We start from the raw sequence: 20,398 nt of genomic DNA on the forward strand, positions 1-20,398 counted from the left end.
ATGCCAATATCGCCAATAAACTGGCCCCGACCATTTCTCAGCCCAGCTGTACTAAATGTAGGCTAATAAGTTTAAATGGTCTGGCTTTAGGTCATAGTATGTAATTCATTTGAGAATGCATAAGCCAATGTGAGCGCCATTAGAAATTGCACTGAACAACAGAGATTCAACCCTTTTTTTTACTTATTGATGAGCTTTGATTCAAATGTTGTATTTGCAGAAGATCTCAATGTTGTCTTGTGTGTTGTCACTTTTGTAATTTACATTAATTAATTGATTGATTGTATATGAAGAATTCAGAAACGACTTCATAAACCGATCTGAAGGGGGGAAGATAGCCGAAATGTTTTAGGAGTAAAGAAGAGTTTTGTGGCTTAATCTTGTTGGACTGATCTAATATTAAGTTGCTAAAAGTCGGCTCACAGTGTCTTTAATCTTAGTCTAAAAAACACTGATATCAGCCAACATAAGCCCATCAGTGCGACACTAGTTTTGTAATGCGGGTCGTATTGTAGCTGGAAACACAGGTGAGGTTAAAAAAAAGGAACAGTAACAGTGCTATGAGCTCAAAAACAGGCCTCCATTAGGATGTGTCGTAGCCCCCAGATAATCAACACTTATGTAACAACAAGACAAATAGAGATACCTCTGTAGTGCTTTCGGCATGACTGGAATATAAGGATATTTCTTCTTTTATTGCATCCGCTGTTGCTTGGTAAATTGGAAGATGCTACTGATTTGTTGTTAGCTCTGGGCTTGTAACACAATATGCAAAAAAAACCAACAAATGAGCCATGGTTACAACAACAAAGATTACATCTACATTATTTGCAGTGCTATTAGAAAATAAATACTTCTGTTTCTTCGCCGCTTTGAAGAAGTACATCGCCCAAATTAGAGGTAAAGCATGTACTGGCTCAGCTTGGATTTATATTTAGGATGCATGCAAATAAGCCAAAATATATAAACTACACCATATGCTTGTTGGTGTCAGCTGTGTAACTGGCACAATTTTGAATCCCATATGCAAGTGTAACAAATTAAATCTTGTTATTTCTGTTTGTTAGCACCGTTTGTGATCAGACTGCAAATAAAGAGCGTTTAATGACGCATAAATACCTTTTTTATTTGCAGAGAATGTCTTGGCTCTTGTGAGAAAATATCAATGAAAATGGTCCGATCCAATACAGTACAACACTGTTATTTCACTGATTTGTCCTGTTGTATGCTTAGTTGATAGATGTTTACTACACACTTGCCCTAATAAGAAGATTCAAGTAGGAAGACTTTGACTGTCTGTACAAATCCAGTTTATATATTAAGAATTGAGAATATGTCCATAGTACGTGTTTTTTAAAATTCAGGTTATGCTGCATATCGTTGTACTATTCAGCAGGCAGTAGGCATCAGAAGCATTCAGAAGTGTCTGCTACCCACACAGCACTCTTGGTTTCTTCGCTGTCACGCTGGCCGGCTGGGTTTTTTCAGCCTTCTTGCTTGTACAGGAGTAAGATACACACATTAAATCAAAGCTGATACGGGCTTTGTCCTAAATGCAATTAACGGCTTGTGAAACCGCCGGCTCGGCTGGCCTTCTTCCTCTCGGTCTGCTTCCCGCTATTCCCATCGGCACACCTGGATTCTGCTGTCCTCACAGACTCACAACAACAAAGGTCCATAACTGTACCTCTCCTCTGCCGGGGGAGCCTCATTACTGGTGCTGTTTGAACTACCTGAGTGTAAGATTGCTTATGAGTTCAACAGTTGGACGTACCTCACCCTTCCTTTGAAATCAGTGCGAGTATGAACTTTTAAATAGGGGCTGGTGTAGATGACTATAAAAATCATATATTCACTTGTTGCTGTTTCTCAAATAAGCTTTTCTTTGTCATATATAATGATAAATGCAACATCTTGGAAGAACAAGACATTTGAAGATGACGCCTTGGGGCTTTAAAACTTTGTAAAAGGCATTTTTCACTATTTTCTGACATTTTATCAACAAAATTATTACTCAATAATGAAAATAATCATTATTTGCAGCCCTAGCAGGAAGCTCTGCGGTTGCTTACAGGAAAAAACATTGGTTCTAGTCTTCTTTATGTGCTCCATGATCAAGGTTTCTAGTCCGACAAGCAACAAAACTCACCAGAAAAGTTCATGAAAGAACACTGACGTCCCCCCTGAGTACTAACAGACTTCTGGTGTATTTTTTGTTTCTTTTATATCTCTGATTCTGCGGTCCTGCTGTCTTTCCATCACCACTCCCCTCTTTCATCTGTAGTTTGTCAAGACAAAAGCCTCAATACCTTGATTCCAAACCAGAGGTGGGCTCCCAAGCATGTCAACGTCAGGAACCTAAAACGGATTAGATTGCACCGCAGATTTCCTTTTAATGACTTTTGCAAGCTACGCAATTGCTAGTTGGATATGAAGTGCAATACATAAATATCACATTATTTTCTCATTCTGAGTTGAGAAGATAAAAGTCAAATGTGCAGATAAACTGTTCAAGGCCACAATAGAACTCCCTCTTGGACTCCTTAATGTCTCTGATTGCACTTTGTTTGCTTGAAACCATTTTTTGGAGTAGTTTTAGGGAATTTTATGCCTTTATTAGACAGTTGAAAGTAAATGGTAGGAAATGTGGCTAGAGGAATGGAAAACGGCCTGCAACACAGGTCTCCACCGAGGTCTTTAGGCCCCATGCAAAGAATATTTTTGATCTAAATTCAGTATAGCATCCCTACCTCTATGTGTGTCATACTGAACATGTATATTCTGTATATACAGTATGTGTGTGAGTGTGTTTGTGTGTTGCGGTTTGTATGAAAGTGATTCCCCATTGTTTTACACTGGCATGATGTCAGAACCCTCCACTTCCTGTGGTTGACCGGGGCTGGCTGCAGCGATGAAGAGAAAATGCTTGACAAGCTCTCTCACAGAAGATTTGTGTGTGTGAGTGTGAGTGTGTTTATCCTTTTGGAGCACGCATGCATTTTTTTGTGTTAGCTTACACTAAGGCTGATGCTAATGAAGATGTCCGCCAACTTTACAACTGAGCAGATGTCTGCTCTCTCATACGGTTCAATGCAGCACATTGTGGTGTTGTGATTCATTAAGAGGCTCCACTTTGTTGTGAATCTGATTAAATCCAGACTAAATGAATGTCAAACCTGAGAAGCAGAGTGTGTCTGGAGCACATCAGAATATGAAACGAGCGTAAAACACATGACCGCACTTTTCCATCCTGGTGTCGAAACGTTGTGATTTTGTTTACTTCTGCAACTCGCAACTCAAACAGTGACTCAGCAATTAGTTGATTAATCAATTAGACATCCGTGAGAGAAGCTGGACCTGTTGTAGACTCTTGGAAGACGGTTCACCTCTTCCTCTTCCTCAGTTCTGACTGACTGGTGGGGAGTTCCAGGTGTTTAACCTCTGTCGGGTTGTTTTTAACCTTCAGGGTTGTTGAGGTCACATGTAGCTCGTTAGTCCTCATTTGATGATGTGATGATGAGTGGCTTCAAGAATCTACTAGTCCAGTTCTCTTGACTCAACACTCAGATTACTGAGAATCTTCACAGACAATCGATTAGACGGTCAGTCGATTGGCAAAACAATTTTGATAATCAATCAAGTCATTTATCAAGCAAAAATGCCCAAAATGTTCTGATTTCAGCTTGTCAAACGTAAAGATTTGAAGTTTTTCCTTGTTTTGTGTCATTATAAATTCAATATCTTCAGGTGTTTGGACAAAATAAGTAGTTTGAAGACCTTGGGCTCTAGGAAAAAGTGATTTTATAGAGCGAATAATTCATTATTGAATCAAATGAATCATTAGTTGGAGCCCTAATGCAGACATAAAAGCAACTTTATGATTTGCTGGATACAATTTTTTGTCTTCCTGCGCTGAACTGTAAGCGCCCTGCTATCAGTCAATCCCAGCTTCTTCTCTGCTGACATCAGAAGTTTACATTTAAGCATTTTACATTAATCTCTATATTGATAAACCAGCCATGGTTCATCTACTCACACAAGACAATGTGATATATGGTGCTCGCATGTTCATTCTTACTTGTGTGTGGGCTACTACGTGCTGAATAAATGTCAGCATGTTTTATAATGCTTGATCGCACATGATCCCTCTGTTTCTACATCAGATTTATAGGGATTTAAGATAGTTTAACATTTAGCACTCTCGAGAAAGAAGTGTATAATAATAGGATTTTGAGGATGCAAGTATGGCGGCGCACTCCTCTGCATTAGAAATACATCTTAAAATGACGAAAAATCTTTCACCATTTACGCCATTCTCTATTCTTCTGTGTTTTTTTTAGATGTCATGCTTTGAAGGAACGTTAAGTACAGGGGGGGGATTTCTGTGCTTGCTGTCGTGCATTATAAAGAAATAGTGATGAAATAGGTTGAAGAAACCTCCCTACCGATCTCATGGAATAATCTGCAGGCCTGTTATTTGTAACCAGGAATGTTATTTTGACAAACGGTGTGGTAAATTTGCTGCGACACGGTGAGTAACGGGGAGGATAGGGGTGTTTAATTAGCGTCCTAGTTTGCTTCCCGGTGAGAAACAGGGGAGTCGACAACAAGTTGGCAACACAACAACATTAGAGCCCCACGGAGACAATAAGCAAAGGTAAGAAATAAGGCGTAAAGGAACTGAACTTCACACTAAATCACTGCGCTTTCACTGAGTGAAGTCATTGAGCTGAAGGATGTAATTCTCTGGGCTCCTAATATCCACAATGTGTCTCAATAACACGGCTCGGCTGCAATCTTTTTCTCTTTCCATGGTTGGTTCTAGTTTTTTGTAGGGTCCTGCAAATGAAAGACTGGCATCGATTGCAGGTTAGTTTTTTTTGCCAATCTATCGGTTTTCTGTTGTGTGTGTGACGCGATCAATCAGTCACAGAAAGTGAACCAAATCCTTTTCAAATTGGTTCCACCTCCTCTCCTCCATGGTTAGTAAAGTCAGAAAGTTTTTGAGAACGTAGCACGCCGATCAAAACCTCTCAAAGTTACTAGTGATGACCGTTTCGTACGTCGGCTTTCTGTCAAACAGTTTCTTTAAGCTCTTCCTTTTGCTCTGAAGGCGATCGCACAAAAGACCACAATTTAAAGTAATCACTCTCAGACAGAAGCCTAATTTCGGAGCGTAGGTCTCATTGAACGCTGTGCAACACGGGCAGGTTCATCAAAGTCAGTCTGAACGATAATGATAGGAGAGTTGTGCGCCATGCTCCCATCCTTGGGATCACTATCAGATGTCATGCTGACTTCTCCCATAATGACTCTTTGTCCGAGTGCGAAATTGGCTTGCTCCTTTGACATCCTAACACAGCACCGTGGCATCACAGCTGCCAACAGAACGGCCAACAGTCCAAAGTGCGCCATTATTTCTTGGGTTTAGGAGATGGTCTTTTAGAAAGCAAAGCTTTGATTTTACAGCTGAATAGGACTCGCTTACAGAGCGCGGATTGTCTGTTCTGACTCTGAATCGAAGGCTTGAACTGTGCTCGGTTGTATTCCCCGTGTTGTTTTCGACACGAGTGGTTGACAGATGTTGTGTAAAAGAGCCAGAATGATGTCCACTGTTTGTCTCTGCGGCTGGAATGAAAACATGCCTCTGTCTTCTGTCAGCCATAGGTCCTCCCCTTTCATGTTCCCCACTTAAAAGGCCATTGATCTGTGTGGCAGGACATTGTACTGTGATCACTGGTAACAAGAGAGCAATCTGCAAAGAAGAATAGAAGCTTTCTCTTTCTAATAAAGGAGGTACAAAGATGTGTTTCCCAAGCCTAAAAAGAAATGTTAGTAGAGGGAAAGGAGACTCCAGTTAAGAGGTAAAGCCACGTTTGTGCTGTGTGGTATTTTTCCAAAACCGCAGTAACAAAGTAATTTAAATTGAGGGCTTAACATAACATTGTCATTCAGTGGGTGGAATGTAATTGAACCTGGATAAAAGTTGTTCATTTCCAACAGAGCCTGCAGCTTTTTTTTTTTTTTACACTAAAGCGACTTGCCATATGTACCACAGCATGTACTTTTTGTTTTTAAATAAACATTATCACAACACACTGGAAAAAAGATTACGCCAAATACTTTTTTGTCCTATTGTAAATAATTCTACAGCCTATAATCCTCCAGTCATTTACATTATTAACACTTCAGATATGACATTTCAAGCTACAGAGCTCATCCGATGACAAGCCAGTCGCTCAAAACGTCACCTTAGGTGCTAATCAGATATGCCGCAGCAGCATAGCAAGTGTGCAAAATCTATTACTGTATATCAGTGAGTTTTCTGCTCACAGCGTCACATGTTACACAGTACAGTATGCGCTCACGTGTGCCTTTTTTTCACGGCCGGCTGTGCAGAGCGATGCTCGTGCACATCATCTTCAAAGCCCGTTATTGATTTTCACGACATTGATTTTACTAGACGATACGGCTCATCAGGTATACGAGGTGAAAAGCTATTTTTGGTGGGCTTGTTGGTGTCGAACATGCTAGAAATGAAGGTGTTAGAAGAGAAGTGTTGGCAGAAAGATCTATGTTTTTTTTTTGTTTGTAAATACTTGATGTATTTCTCATATATTTCTGTACATTATGTAGGTATAGCATTTAATTGGACACTCTTGACACATCCTGACACGGTGACTCAGGTCAACAAAAAAAAAAAAGCTCCTCTGCAGAGGACTCCCTTCCACAATCAGTGTCAATCTCGGACTGGCCCAGTTCTCACACACAATCATGCCTCACGGCTTATTCTATCTGTCCATCGACAAGCTTGATCTTTCCACCAGCGACTCAATCCGCCCCGCTGTGTGGCAACTGTCCCGCAGTGTGTGAATCTGCGATGGGAGAGATAATACTTGAGTATTTGTTTGGGTTTTCTGGGCTGATGGGGAGCTCAGTGATTGAAACACAATGCGGGGATTGCCAAGATATACAATCCATTGTGATAAAAGTCTGTCTTGCCTCTACTTAATGCGGCAATCTTTGATCTATCTCCACATAGAAAATCCTTTGGCTTATACTAGTTTTTATACAAGTAGCTTAGTTTAGACTTTATTAATAGCTCACTTAATTCTAGTGGGATGCATTTATTCTGAGTCATTTGTTCCAAACCTCCTCTGCTGGCCTGTCGTACTTTACAGTAGATCCATCCGCACTCCAACAGGATTATGAAACAATCCCCCGGTGACACTGACTGTGCTTCCTAGTGATGCCGCCCCACCCTCCCCTCCTCCCTCCCTCCATCCCCCCCCACACACACACACACCCCTCTTTTCTGCTCCATCCACTGTGGCTAATTTTGCCTGCCTGCTCCCTTGGGCGTAATTGATCCTCATATCATTAACCGTATGTGGATCTATCCTGGGAAACGCCCACTCTTTTACTGCTAGTCCTTGCTCGTTGAACCGTAGAGCCCAGCGAGCTCAGTGATTGTGGCTCTAACGTTTCTGCATGCAACAATGGATGCAATGTAAACCGTTTTGTTATCTGCACGGGCAGGCCCAAGATATAGAGGCTCGCTGACTGTTTAGTCTAACCATGGGCAGACGGAAAAAGTGGAGCGTAGCGGCCCGCTCCCCCTTCGCCACCATAAGGGGCCGTTTGGGCCCCAGGAGGAAGGGCGTGGAGGGTTTGTGCGTGAGCAGCCTCCTGGGGGTCCTACGGTCCCACACCTGGCTGATCGGAGAGGAGGAAGTGGCGTGGCTGCTGGCTCGCACCTCCTCGACACGCTACCAGCACCACCACCACCACCACCACCGCGCTCACTCCCTGTCTTTCTCTTTCTGCTCCTCGTCCGCAGATGGTGGCAGCGAGGACTTGGCAGACCCCCGCTCGCCCAGTCTAGACCCTCACCTGAGCCACGTCGGCCAAGGTAAGCCAACAAAAGTCAGGTTTTTTTTAAAATTAAAAGAGCACACACCGCAGTTTCTTTCCAAGGGCGCAAGAGGAAAGAAGTAGGCTAGTAAGCAGGATCCTTGACTTCACACATTCATGAGACACAGTTTTACCTGGAAAAAGCTGCCTGCAACAGCTCGTCTGCTCTCCTATTGGTTATTAAGGAGTGGAGTGAGCTGCTCCCATGTGTGAATGTTGTATTATGTAAGTGAATGAAATGAGAAGCAAGGTTTCTGAGAAAAAAAAAAAAGCATGTGAGCTCTTTTTCCCACCTTTTACCTTCTCATTTCCTATAATAAACCTCTCTCTCGGCGATCTCTTTTCGTCACTCCCTTAATGTTTTTCACAGTAGGAACCCACGAGAGCCGTAGCAGGAAAGTTTATGACTACTAAAAAAGGGGAGAAAACTGTATGAATGTTATATTCTTGTAATTTTGTCTGTAAGTCTGAGGGGAAATAGGCTGTAATACAGCAGTAAATGTTGATCAACAGCAGGAACGCCAGCGCTTGGCAGGAAATGTTTTGAGCAATTATAATTTAATGTCGCCCCCCCCCTCCCCCCTCCCCTTTTTTTTTTTTTTTTTATCCCACCCTCCTCCTCATGCATGTTTTGAGCCGAAAACCTTGACAAGTAGGTGTTTATGTTTATTTCCAGGCGTGGAGTGGCCCTTAAACACGTCTCTCATTACATCCTAAAATAAAATACCATCATTTGCCCCTTGAAGCTTTTGTTCTGTGGATCTCACTGCTGAAGAGCAGCTTTTCCTCCCTCTCCACCCTCAATCTTTACCCTAAATTACACCTTACGACTTCTACTTAAACGTATCATACTTTCTGGCTGTTTGCATGAGGATGTTCAGAAGAGAAATCCACTGAGATGCGCGTACCGAACAGCGTTAAAGTTTTTTGTTATCGCTGTTGATTTCAGGATTATCGATTTATTTGTCTTTCGCGGAGAAGGATTGGTTAAAAAGTAGTAATTGTGTGTTTTCCTTCAATATTGGAATGCATTAAAATTGAGTAGCCTTGACTAGCGATAATTGCTACCAGAATACCAAGTTCCCCTTTGGTATTCACAGCAGGCTCTGCATACATGAGGAGAATTTCCATGCTGGGGGATGTAACCACGGCTCGGGCTGTTGATTTTGCTTTTGCAGTGACATTCCCCAGCGAACGGATGGACTGACTCCAGCACTGCTGGAGCCACACAGGGACCAATGTGTGTTTGTTATTTCTCGCATGCGTGCAAGCGTTTCTGATACTCGTGTTATTTGCATTACAGCAGCTGATTTTTTTTATTTATTTTTTTTAACCCCTCCTCCTCCCCACAATCCGAACCGACACAGACTTCCTCAGGGACTTGTCACAAACTACCGACTGATAATGGCTTCATGTCTCACTGCGGTGGCTGCTATCTGATGCGAGACTTTTGCTTGACCAGTCGGTATTACAGCTCCGTCCGCGGGGAAACGGGAAGTCTGAGCCAGAACTGATTCACAAAATGGATGTTGTGTTTACAGACAGCTGGCTGGTTTTTCGTTCCCCTGAGGAATGTGTGTGTGTGTGTGAAGTTTTTTTTTTTTTTTTTTTTTTTTTTAAGCCATAAGCTGTCATAATTTGTGGTTTGTGAAGCGAGCGAGGAAAAAGGGGGTGTGTGAGTGATTGGAGAGTGGTTGTTTGTGCTCTGTCTATAATTACTGCTTATTGTCTGAGGCTTTTTTTAAAAAATGACTATGCTCTTTTTTTGGTTTGTTTAAACACATTTCAGATGCTTAGAGAATCCTCCTTTTTTATTATATGAAGACTGAGGGGTATTGTGTTTCTGTAGGGCTCACAGAGGTCAGGCGGGCCTGTGTTTTACAACGCTGGATGTGAACGGCACATGTTGCCTTCAGGGCTGTCCTCTCTTCTGGGTCAGGCCAATCTTGTTACAGTCAATACTGGTGGTGCACTGATACCAGAATCCAGTACCAGGCTGGGGGTACTATTAGAGTACTGTATCGGTCATAAACAGTATCTACATGGGATGGACAAACACAAACAACGGTACAATCAAACAGAATAGTATCTATGTGAATCTTAGGATGATTAGAAATGAGAAACAATTCATTCATTAGTCAACTGACAGAAACTTTGATAACAGATTAACTGTTTGAGTCATTTATCAAGCAACTATGCTGAACATTTGCTGATTCCAGCTTCTCAACTTTGCTGATTTTGCTGCTTTTTTCAGTTTTTATATCATTGAAAATAGTATATTTTGGGTTTTGCAAGGTTAGTTTGACAAGACAAGCGATTTTAAGACATCACCTTGGGCTGTGGGAATTAAAAAAAGGCATTTTTCACATATATTTATAAAAAATGATTGACACATTCATCAAAAATGAAAGTAGAAGTCATATTGTGCAGCTCATAGACTGTATATGTAGTCTATGATCCATCCACCGTTAGTATTACGTATCAGAAGAATGTCATTCTCATGTAACTGAATGTCATCCATTCAGTAATTCATCCACATCTTCAAAGGGCAGCGTGTCATCTGAGAAGATTGTGACTCACATGTTATTTTTAGTTTTCTACACAGTAGAACATCATCTCCACACGCTCCTCCATGAAGTCCATTTGTTTCCTCCGCAGTCACTGACTCTGCATTTGTTCCAACAGTGTCATAAAATTTTAATGTACCAGTCAAAACAAGAGAAATGTGTCTCCTAGTGATTTATGTCCCCTCCCGTCCTGCAGGTGGCAGCATAGACAGCGACTGTGCCTTTGAAGGAGACTACGCCGTGCCCCCTCTCTCCATGACCGAGGGCATGCAACACATTCGCATAATGGAGGGCGTGTCACGCTCGCTGCCCTCCTCCCCGCTGCTCACCCACCAGACCATCAGTGTCAGGCTACAGCCCGTGAAGAAGCTCACAGGTAAAAAAAAAAAAAAAGACACTGCAGTGATTGTAGATTCAGTGTAAAGATTTGAATGAATTAAGCAGTGTTGTCACATTTTTCAAAAAAATCTGAAGAAAACCCCATAATGCGTGTCGTAGCCAACATGATGTGGGCTTAATCTGGTTCAAATTTGTGTTGCACACACATCCTTGCCTGTAGCTGTCCTCCCCCATGGACTCATTGTACTAATACAGCCTCCCTTAACCCTTCAGTGTACCACTGCAGGCGGGGGTATCATCATCAGAGAGTCGTACACAGTGAAAACAGATTTTACGAGACAAAGTGAGGATGAGTCTCACCCCGATGCTTTCCGATAAGCAGTTATCATCTACCATATTACTTACCCGCTAATTCTGAGTAGGAACATAAAGCAGGGCCTGGCTCTGGCTCTGGCCTGCGGCAAACACTGCAATTTTCAATTCTTGTAATCACCAAAGTCCTACCTAATTGACAGTGCCAAGAACAGCTGATTGACTGTGAGCTGCGGTCGGCTCTGCCCTCCTTTATCGCTCTTTATCTCCCACCACTAATCGTTTCCCTTCCACACTCATCTCTGACATTCAGAGAATGTGGAAAAAATCGCCCTTCCCCTCTTGTCTCCCCCATTAACTGGATTATGAGTCTGTGTCATGTTCCCCTTCTGCTATTATGAGGAAACTGTGGTTCGGTGCAGGACAGTGTGGATATCTTTCCTTTTGTACTGGATTTTAAAAAAAAAGAGAGAGAAATGAAATATTGACATTGCAGCTTTACCCAATATCAGTGCACAGCCTCCACATTGAAGTAGAGTGGGTGTGAAGGACTTTAAAGCTTGATTCAATAGTCACCACTAGGGTGCACCAGCCTCTCAGCTTACCTCAGATCATTAAGCATTTCTGATACGCCGAGGGGACCATGCTTTTTTACATCATACAGAATGATTTATGCTCTCTCTCCCGGGTCATCCAAACTGTGTGTTTTTAAAGGGGAAACACGCTAAAACTCATTTTCTTTCATTTCAAGTTGATGTGTGCCACAGTACTTCAGACGGCTCCGTGTGGGTAACAGGATCCAGCAGAGACTGTGTTTTTTTTTTTTTTTTTGGGGGGTATCAGAGCTTGAGAATTAGATTTGAGGACCGAGCCGATCTTATCAGGCCAAATCACACTTTTTTTTTTTTTTCCTCCTCTCTCTCTGCTCCTTCTCTGCTCTTTGAGGAGCCATCTTTGTTTGTTCCATTTGTATTTTTCTTTCTTTTTACTTCAGGTTTCATAGCAGATGCAGCCTAATTCTGCACATCTGTGTGAATCAAAGTGAATTTTTGAGAGCGTGTATGCGAGTGTTGTAAACATATATGTGTGCATGTGTGTGTGTGTGTGTGTGTTGTCTGGATGGCTGTCACAGAGGAGGATGTGTTGTTGTTTAAGAAATATGTGTCTCGTCTGTACTGTATTCCACGGCTGAGAGGTCTCTCTTCGCAGCAGTGTCGCACGTGTCATCGTTTGGCTTGTTATATAATGCCGGTCAGGTGCTGTCGGTTGTTGTGAAGGCTGCTTTGTATTTTTAGATTTTAACTTGGGAAAAAATACAGTGTGTCTCAGCTGTACTCTCTCGCAGCATTTCAGCGATTTGTTTGCATAATCAGTCCACTTACACTAGTCATCTTAAGTGTCGGTGTGTGTGTGTGTTTGTGCGCATGACGGTGAGAGATATCATTTTGGCAGGATTAGCCCATCAGTGTGTTAATCCTTCCAGATTTATGTCTCAGTCATACCACCTATTGTGCATTATATTGTAGTCTGTTGTAATAATTAAATCATGTGGCTTGGCAGGACTTTGGTCTGTGCGTCATAAAAGATGATTTGGCTCTCTTTCACACTGTACGTGATAAGCCTTCATATCGAGGGTTGTTCTCCAGATCACGTCGATACGACTTCGCTCTACCAAAACGTACACAAAAGTCCTCAAGTGCCCCCGAGGCTCCCTCTGTCCTTAAAGTCCTCAAAAATCTGTATCTTCTCTCGAGTGGTATCGAGCACCAGATTGTACTAGGACTCAAACCACCCCGGCGTTCTCACCCTTTAATTAATTCTACTCAGCACCTACTTCCTGCACAGCTTGACAGTACCGAGCCTGTGTGTGTGTTGGCGTCAGAGAGGCCAAAAAAAAAAAAAAAAAAAAACCCCTCCCATGCCCGAGATGGCAGAGGTGGGAGACAGAGTGAAGGCAGAGGAGTGCATGATAGAGCAAACAGCAGCAGGTCTAAAGACTGCAACACTTTGATCCCCGCCGGTGGCCTTTGCCGAGCAGTTTCTCTTTTTTGCCCTCCTGTGTTGCCCCTGATTGGCCTAAGGGAGGCAGAGCGGTGGAGTCGGCGAGGACTGGAGTTATTTAACCTCAAGGCTCTGATAGAATGAAAAAACGCTATGAAAGCGCTGACCTTTTTAGAGAATCATTGAGTTTCTGATTGAATCCCCTCCGCCTGCGTGAAGACTCTCAAGGGGGCCTTCAGATGCTCGAGGGGTCAACTTGTGAAGCAGGAGTCATCCTGTGCCATCGCAGTGCTCTCACTCCACAGGTTTCTTTTTTTTTTTGGTGGCATCACAAGTCGGTCCCTCCTGATTTTTTCTGTGTGAAAATAATACAGAACAAGTTACACAGTTTTTACTTTATATGTAGAAAAAGTAAGAAGAGATTCTGGAGTTTTGAGGCCGATACTGATTTTTTTTTTTTTTTTTACACCAACATCTTGTGTCAGAGATTCGCCTGAGTAAAGATATATTACAGCTGAACAATAAACTTTATTAGTAATTATAAGATAACACTACATTTTGAACAGTAAAGGTATTTGAAATTTTGAAACACATTAAACAAGTTTGACAAAAACACTTAACTCAAGGTCCTCTTACTCGCTTTTTCTGGAGTTTTCAGTCGTATCTCTTGGTCTTTTGGGGTAACATCCAAACCTAGTTATATATCATGTGACCAAAGTCCCATAATAGGGCTGCAACTAACAATTATTTTTATTATTGATTAATCGATTAGTTGTTTGGACTATAAAATGTCAGAAAATGGTGAAAAATGTCCCAGAGTGTCCTCAAATGTCTTCTTTTGTCCCGACCAACAGTCCTCAACACAAAAATATTCACTTTACAATCATAGAAAACTGAAGAAACAAGACAATATTCACATTTGAGAAGCTGGAATCAGAGAATTTGGACTTTTTTTTCTTAATGAATGACTTAAAATGATGAATCAATTATCAAAATAGTTGTCGATTAATTTAATATTTGGTAACTGATCGATTAATCGACTAATCAGTACAGCTCTAATCCAATGCGTAGGTCACATGGTGAGTTATCTCCATAACAAACTTCAGACTTCAAACTTCACAACTTGCAGTAGAAAGTTCTGGAAAAAGCTAATAAGTGGACTTTTAGTAAAGTCAAGAATGAACTTTCACGCTCAACTTGAAATGAGAAAAGTTAAAGTCAAATTCACATAAAACGCTGCCAGTAAAACATTTATTGCTGCAGTTTATTGCTCCTCATTTTCATCCAGCGTCTCTGCAAACACACACACGTCAGTACAACACTGATTCATCAACCCGTTATCGACGGGTGATATCGGCCAGCTGACGTATCAGTTAAGCTCTAATACTTTCACCGTTCACCTTTAATCCAACTGAACTAACAATAATATTCTTATACTTTATTAAATCTGCAAGGGGAATGTATCTTTTAAACCCCTGCCTCCTAGAAAGGGCAGAGTAAACAGTCATGGGAGGGTTCCTGTGTCTGGCTCAAGTGTACTCCAGCTTGAATCTGAACTTGACATAATTACAAGGCTTTTCTAAAGAATAAATGTTCATTTTGGCAAAAACATTTTTAGGTTTTTCTGTCTCCTGCTGCGCTCTTGTGAAACCGTACATTCTCACCAGGGTTTCTTTCAAGTCCGCGGTATCCCTTCATCCTCACGCATGTCCCCGACCGCTGTGTTTATTCTCTATTTTTAGTCCGCTGTTGTCTTACACTATGAGTGGCGACGATTGTTCATTCCCACAGTGATATCTCAGTTAGCTGATTGTTATGAGTCGTAATCACTGATTGCTTATTTGTCCCTTAATAAACACTTTACTCAATGTCAGGCTCGCCAGAAACATCGCACCAGTTGATTGATTGGCTCTGCTCCACTCTGACACATTTAAAGGGAATTATTTCAACATCTCTCCCCAGATTACACTGCTTTCCCCCTAATTAATGGCAGCAATCAATACAATTACTGCCTCCCCATGGATTGCCACATAAAGGTAGGAAATTGCGTTTGGCCTCAAAACCTGAGAATATGCTTGATTTAATTACACCACCTAATTTTTCTCCCACTCCGGGTGTAATTATCACAGTAATAATATGAGTTTATATAAAATCCATTGTCTTATTGGTGCTTACAGTAAGAGAGTATTATGTGAACAAGTGCTAATACAGTAAGATAACTTCTAAATGATCACATGATGTAGGCAGGAAAATGCTCAGTGATAATGTGCACAGTCAGGATTGTTAAGGTTGAGTATGTAGAAGTGCTTAGTCAGGTTTTACAGCTCATGTATGGTCCTAAAGGATCCACATTAAAAGACTTGAGCTCTGTTTAAATGAGCTATTCCTGATGAATGTTGCATTGACGACATCCTTTGTTGGGATATTTCTTGCACAAATATAAGATTTTAGTCTGTCCTTAAACCCTCCAGATGAAATTCTCAGTCGTTTTCAGGCATTTTGAGGTTTTCAGAAGGTGTCATGGGAAATTGATACCTGAAGTAGCGGATGAGGAAAGTTCAGGAAAGGTTTGTACAACTAAACGACTCCGATTCATCACAAAATACCTCATGGTTTATATAGATAATCAGTGTAATCTGGACTTCCTTTGGTGTCATCTAACCAACGCCTTGATCATTTTATGATCCTCATCCTCTCAGTGTATTTTTCAAAACGAACGTCGACATTCGGGACATCTCAATCTCCCTCTCTCCACGCCTCTTTAGCCAGCCTCGCATTTTATACTGCGTCCGCGATCCTCTGGTGAATTTGTGAAATGAACACTGACATTCGGGGACGTCTCAATCTCCACGCCTCCTTACCCAGCACTGCACCTTGAGAAAATTTGTTCCTCAATTATTGTCATTATTTTTTTTTTTATTTATTTATTTTTTTCCCCCTCAACCTGTCCCAACCAGCACAGACTCTCCAAATCATTTGTACTGCTGAAAGGAAATGTTCAGCTCCACTGTCACAGGTGAGAAATAAAGAGTGAAGGTAAAGTGTAGAAAGGAGTAATTGAAATGGAAGTATGATGCCCTCAGGAGGAGCACTAAAAAAAAAAACCAGTTGGGTTAAAAGTGCTGTGACTAGCTGGATGAATTCTTATTTTATTTTAGTCATCATGCAAAAAGTCTGTATTTTGTTTGTGATAAATTCATCACAAAGCTGTATTTCTTCATTTTTTAAGTGCAAACATCAGTTCTTGTACAGTATATGTCACAACATATCAGTGTAAAAAGACTCCTGTATCTGCCACTGGAAGTTCTGCTGGTGCAGAAAAGTGAAAGAGCCGTTGGCGACGGGAGAGGCTGAAATTACTCTTGGCAAGCAGACTCCAGGATTTCTTATTATTTATTGAGGAGTATGCTGTGATTACATAGTTCAGTTTACGCATGAAAGAAAAAAATACATAAACAAAACTGTTTTGGAGACGCTTTTTTAGAAATTTAATGGTTAAAACTACAATGAAAAACACACAATATGTGATTTAAAGTTTATTTATTTAAAGTGCAAAATCACAGCAGCGTGTCTCAATACACTTTACAGCAGTGACACAATATTAAAAGAATCAATGGAGGAGGGACGACACACACAAAAAAACGATAGATAAATAGATAAATTATGGAAAATTTAAAGAGGGTTTAAAAATGTGGATAGACATTAGGACAAAAAGAAGAGAAATCTATAATAATGATTTTTGCTTTTCAAAGAGAAACAACAAAGAGACATTTCCAAAAAAACAGTTTTAAATACTCACTAAACAGTGTTTTTTTTATAACTACTTCCAAATTATTAAGTTAAAAGTTGGCATTTTTGCACATCTTGGAGAAGAACAATTGATGAATGTTCATCATCAATTAATGTGCCAGTTGTTTTCTCTATTAATTGATTAGTTGTTTTGTCTATTAAAAGTCAGAAAACAGTGAAAGTGCCTGTTTATCATTTCTCAGAGTCAATGGTTCGATCTTAAAATGTCTTATTTTGTCCAAACAACAGTCCAAAAGATCTTTAGTTCACCATAACGTATGACAGAAACGCATTAAATCATCACATTTGAGAAGCTAAATCCAGCAAAAGTCTGGCTTGTTTGTTTAAAAGATGAATCAACTGATGGTTACAGCTTTATAGCTAATTAAACAAGGCACAAGTCCTCTAATAAGCACCTCTCTCAAGTATCAGGCTCTTACCTCGGACAGTTTTAAATGTCAAAATGAATTCTGGTGAAACGTGTCTTCTATGTTTGTAAGTGTGCTTCACATTCTGGTTATTCCCCTCATCGAGCGGAGATAGCGAAGACGTTACGGTAAGAATGACAAAACATCACATTATATCTGTGTTTGTGTGGCAATGGAAAAAAAAACAGATTATAGTTTATTTCTTGAGCTTCAAGCTGCCAGAGGCTTCACGAGGATGCTCACACATAATATAACGACAACACACATTTACACAAGATTTATATCGCTTTAAAAACAACAAAATTCAAAACTCAGGATTGGATCGCTATCATTCCCCCAACTGATTAAAAGTCTTTTCATTTTCCAAAAACAACACTAAGACAACAACAAGATTAAGGTTATTGATGATTCCTTCGATTTCTCACACACTTATGCAACCCCCCACTCCAGCAACTGTTTTTGTGCTCATTTTAATGATAGTAGTGTCTTACAGTTAAAGCCAGGCACGTGATCAAACACCCCCCACTCTGGATTATGTTGCATGTTTTCTGACAATATGCGACTAGGCTACAATACAGACAATTTGCATCATGCCACAAATGTAAATGTCAAGTTTTTTCCCCCCCAAAAAAATGGCAGAAAAAGGGATGGTTAGATAAAAGACTGTCATGATTTAAGGGACTGGTGCTGCAAAGTACATAGCCCTTAAAAACATTGACCTGTAAGTGTAACACATTTTTAAGGCTTGTTGGTAAGACACTGCAAATGGTGGTTAGAGATGTCACTCTGGGGAAATAAGTGTGACTGGAGGAGATTAATAAGAAACACTTAAAAAGCAGCAGGCTTACTGCCAAACGGATATGAACCCAGACAAAAGCGAAGACGATACACAATAAACTCCCCGCCCCGTGGGTTTGAACCCCTAAATAGCCGTAAAAAACGCGGCTGCAGCTGTACAAATACACTTTCAAGGGTAAAACAAGGACAAACGTGGATGGCTGAGCCCAAGAGGAAAAAATGGTGTAGGTTTTATTGAAACACTTGTTCTATCAAATGATACCTCTCCTCTTTTTTTTTTTTTTTTTTTTTTTTTTTTACCCCACTTGTGATCTGATGTGTCCCCAAAGCTCTGTCAACGAAACGGTAAAACTGTGTCCCTTTAATAATAACCCTCCCTTTCCTCCCTCCCCTCCTCCTTTTTTTTTTTTTTTTTTTTTTTTTTATGCCGTTTTCTTTCCTCCCTCAATACCCACCCTTCTCCTCCCCCTCCTTTTTGCTCTGCGGTTGCCATGACAACAGCAGCACTGCACCATTCATCTGTTGGAGACCTGGGCTCCTGTTCCTGTAGAGAGAGAGAGAGATAGAGAGAGAGAGATAGAGAGAGAGAGATAGAGAGAGAGAGAGAGAGAGAGAGAGTGTGCGCCTCTCACATCTATACATAACACGCTAAGCGCTAATGCAGTCACGGAGGCGAATGAGGAGCTCACTTCTATCTGTGCTCACTTGTTCCTCACGGAGGGAAAGCTCCGTGTGCTGTTTTTTCTTTTTTTTTTTTTTGGGGTTCTTCTGTGGCAGCTAAGGTTTCGGTCACCTGTCAGCCTTCTTTGGTGTGTGTGCTGCCTTCACAGAGTTGTCACCTCTGTGTCCCCCCCCCTCTTTCCCCAGTGACACAGTGACTGCTGCGTTCTTCCTTCCTCCTTTCGCTTTCCTCCCTCCACCTCTCTTTTTTTTTTCCTCCTCCTCCTCCTCCTCCTCCTCCTCCTCCTCCTCCTCCTCCTCCTCCTCTCGCTCCTCCCGTCACTGCTTGACTCTGTATCATTTACTGCGACTTAACTGAGCGGGCAGCATCAGCACTGAAACCTGTGGAGATTTCCTCAGAAAGGAAGCTCCGCACCTATCCTTCCCCCCTGCTTGGCTGCAGGTGTTTTTTTCTTTTTCCCGTTTTCTTTTTTTTTCTTCTCTTTTTTTTAAAATTTATTTATTTATTTTTTATTTTTTGATGAACTGGTCATCACTCAGGGAGGAAGGACTGCTCGTGTCGCTGGAAGGAGAGGGAGGGGAGCTGGTGCCGTATTCCAGCCTTCAGGAATGCGCGATCTGGTTTGAGAATGGTGAGCCCTGCCACACCCTCTTTATGCTTGTTTCATTCCTCCATCTGTGCCCCGCAAACTGTGTCTCCCCCCTTTTCACCTGCTGCTCCACCTTTTGAATCGGCCAGAGCTCGCTCCAGGTTCTGTCTGCACTTTGGTCTCGCAGCTGGAGCGGCTGTGTCGGCCACTGGTTTGAATGACGTTTGTACAGACATGGGGCTAATGGGAGGAGCGCAGGAAAGTAATTTCTCTCCATGAAATGATGCATTTGTCAAAGGGCTGCACTCTAATGACAATGTAGGCTCGAGGACCTGTGAATCAACCAGAGTGCGATAATGTAAGTGTTTTTTCGTGGCGAGCTGGTCTGTTTCATGCGTCAGCGTGGGTGAGCATTCAATTGTCTTTGAGTGTATGTGTGTGTGTGTGTGTGTATGTCTTTTGGAGTGTGTGTGTGTGTCTAAGCACAAGCTGTGGGCGGCTAATGGTGCTTGTTCTTGTTGTTGTGTGTCTCACTTTTCCTTCCAGAGCAAAGCGTCATATGTAGCATATGGTTGCGTAAATGGGTTGAAGTTGGTGGGGAATAGTCCTCCCCCCTCCCCCCCCCCCACCCTCCCCAACGCCGTGCAGTCGGCAGCAGCAGCTTGTTGTTGTGTACCAGAATCACCCCGTCATGTGCTGGGATGTGGTTCCTCCTCCCAGTTCCAGTGCTGCAGGCTGCCTGCCTCCCTGCCTTATCCCAGGGGACTGCTAGCTGGTGTGTGAACAGAACAAAATGTCTCAATAACACTGTCTGCCAGCAAAACACAAGCACCTCATCAGCAGCTGCTATTGCTGGTCTCAGGTGAATGATTTTTGATGAGGCGCCCACAGCCGGTTTTCACACCACTTAGTATCACCACCTGGAGGGTGCTTTGATGAGCTTACCCCGTCAGCTGTCATTCAGGATGTATCGAGCAAT

General features: G+C 41.8%; 1 protein-coding gene across 7 annotated transcripts in view; it reads left to right on the forward strand.

Moving 5' to 3' along the window:
* Positions 1–20,398, forward strand: part of tanc2b (tetratricopeptide repeat, ankyrin repeat and coiled-coil containing 2b) — a 145,879-nt gene that overhangs the window by 63,519 nt on the left and 61,962 nt on the right. For all 7 annotated transcript variants that reach the window (XM_067577201.1, XM_067577203.1, XM_067577204.1 and 4 more), the window contains 2 exons: positions 7,841–7,912; positions 10,678–10,857. In XM_067577201.1, the coding sequence (XP_067433302.1) occupies positions 7,841–7,912; positions 10,678–10,857 (252 nt within the window). The remainder of the gene's footprint in view (positions 1–7,840; positions 7,913–10,677; positions 10,858–20,398) is intronic.

This window comes from Thunnus thynnus, chromosome 20 (genome assembly GCF_963924715.1).
Source record: "Thunnus thynnus chromosome 20, fThuThy2.1, whole genome shotgun sequence".
In the NCBI taxonomy this organism is placed as follows: domain Eukaryota; kingdom Metazoa; phylum Chordata; class Actinopteri; order Scombriformes; family Scombridae; genus Thunnus; species Thunnus thynnus.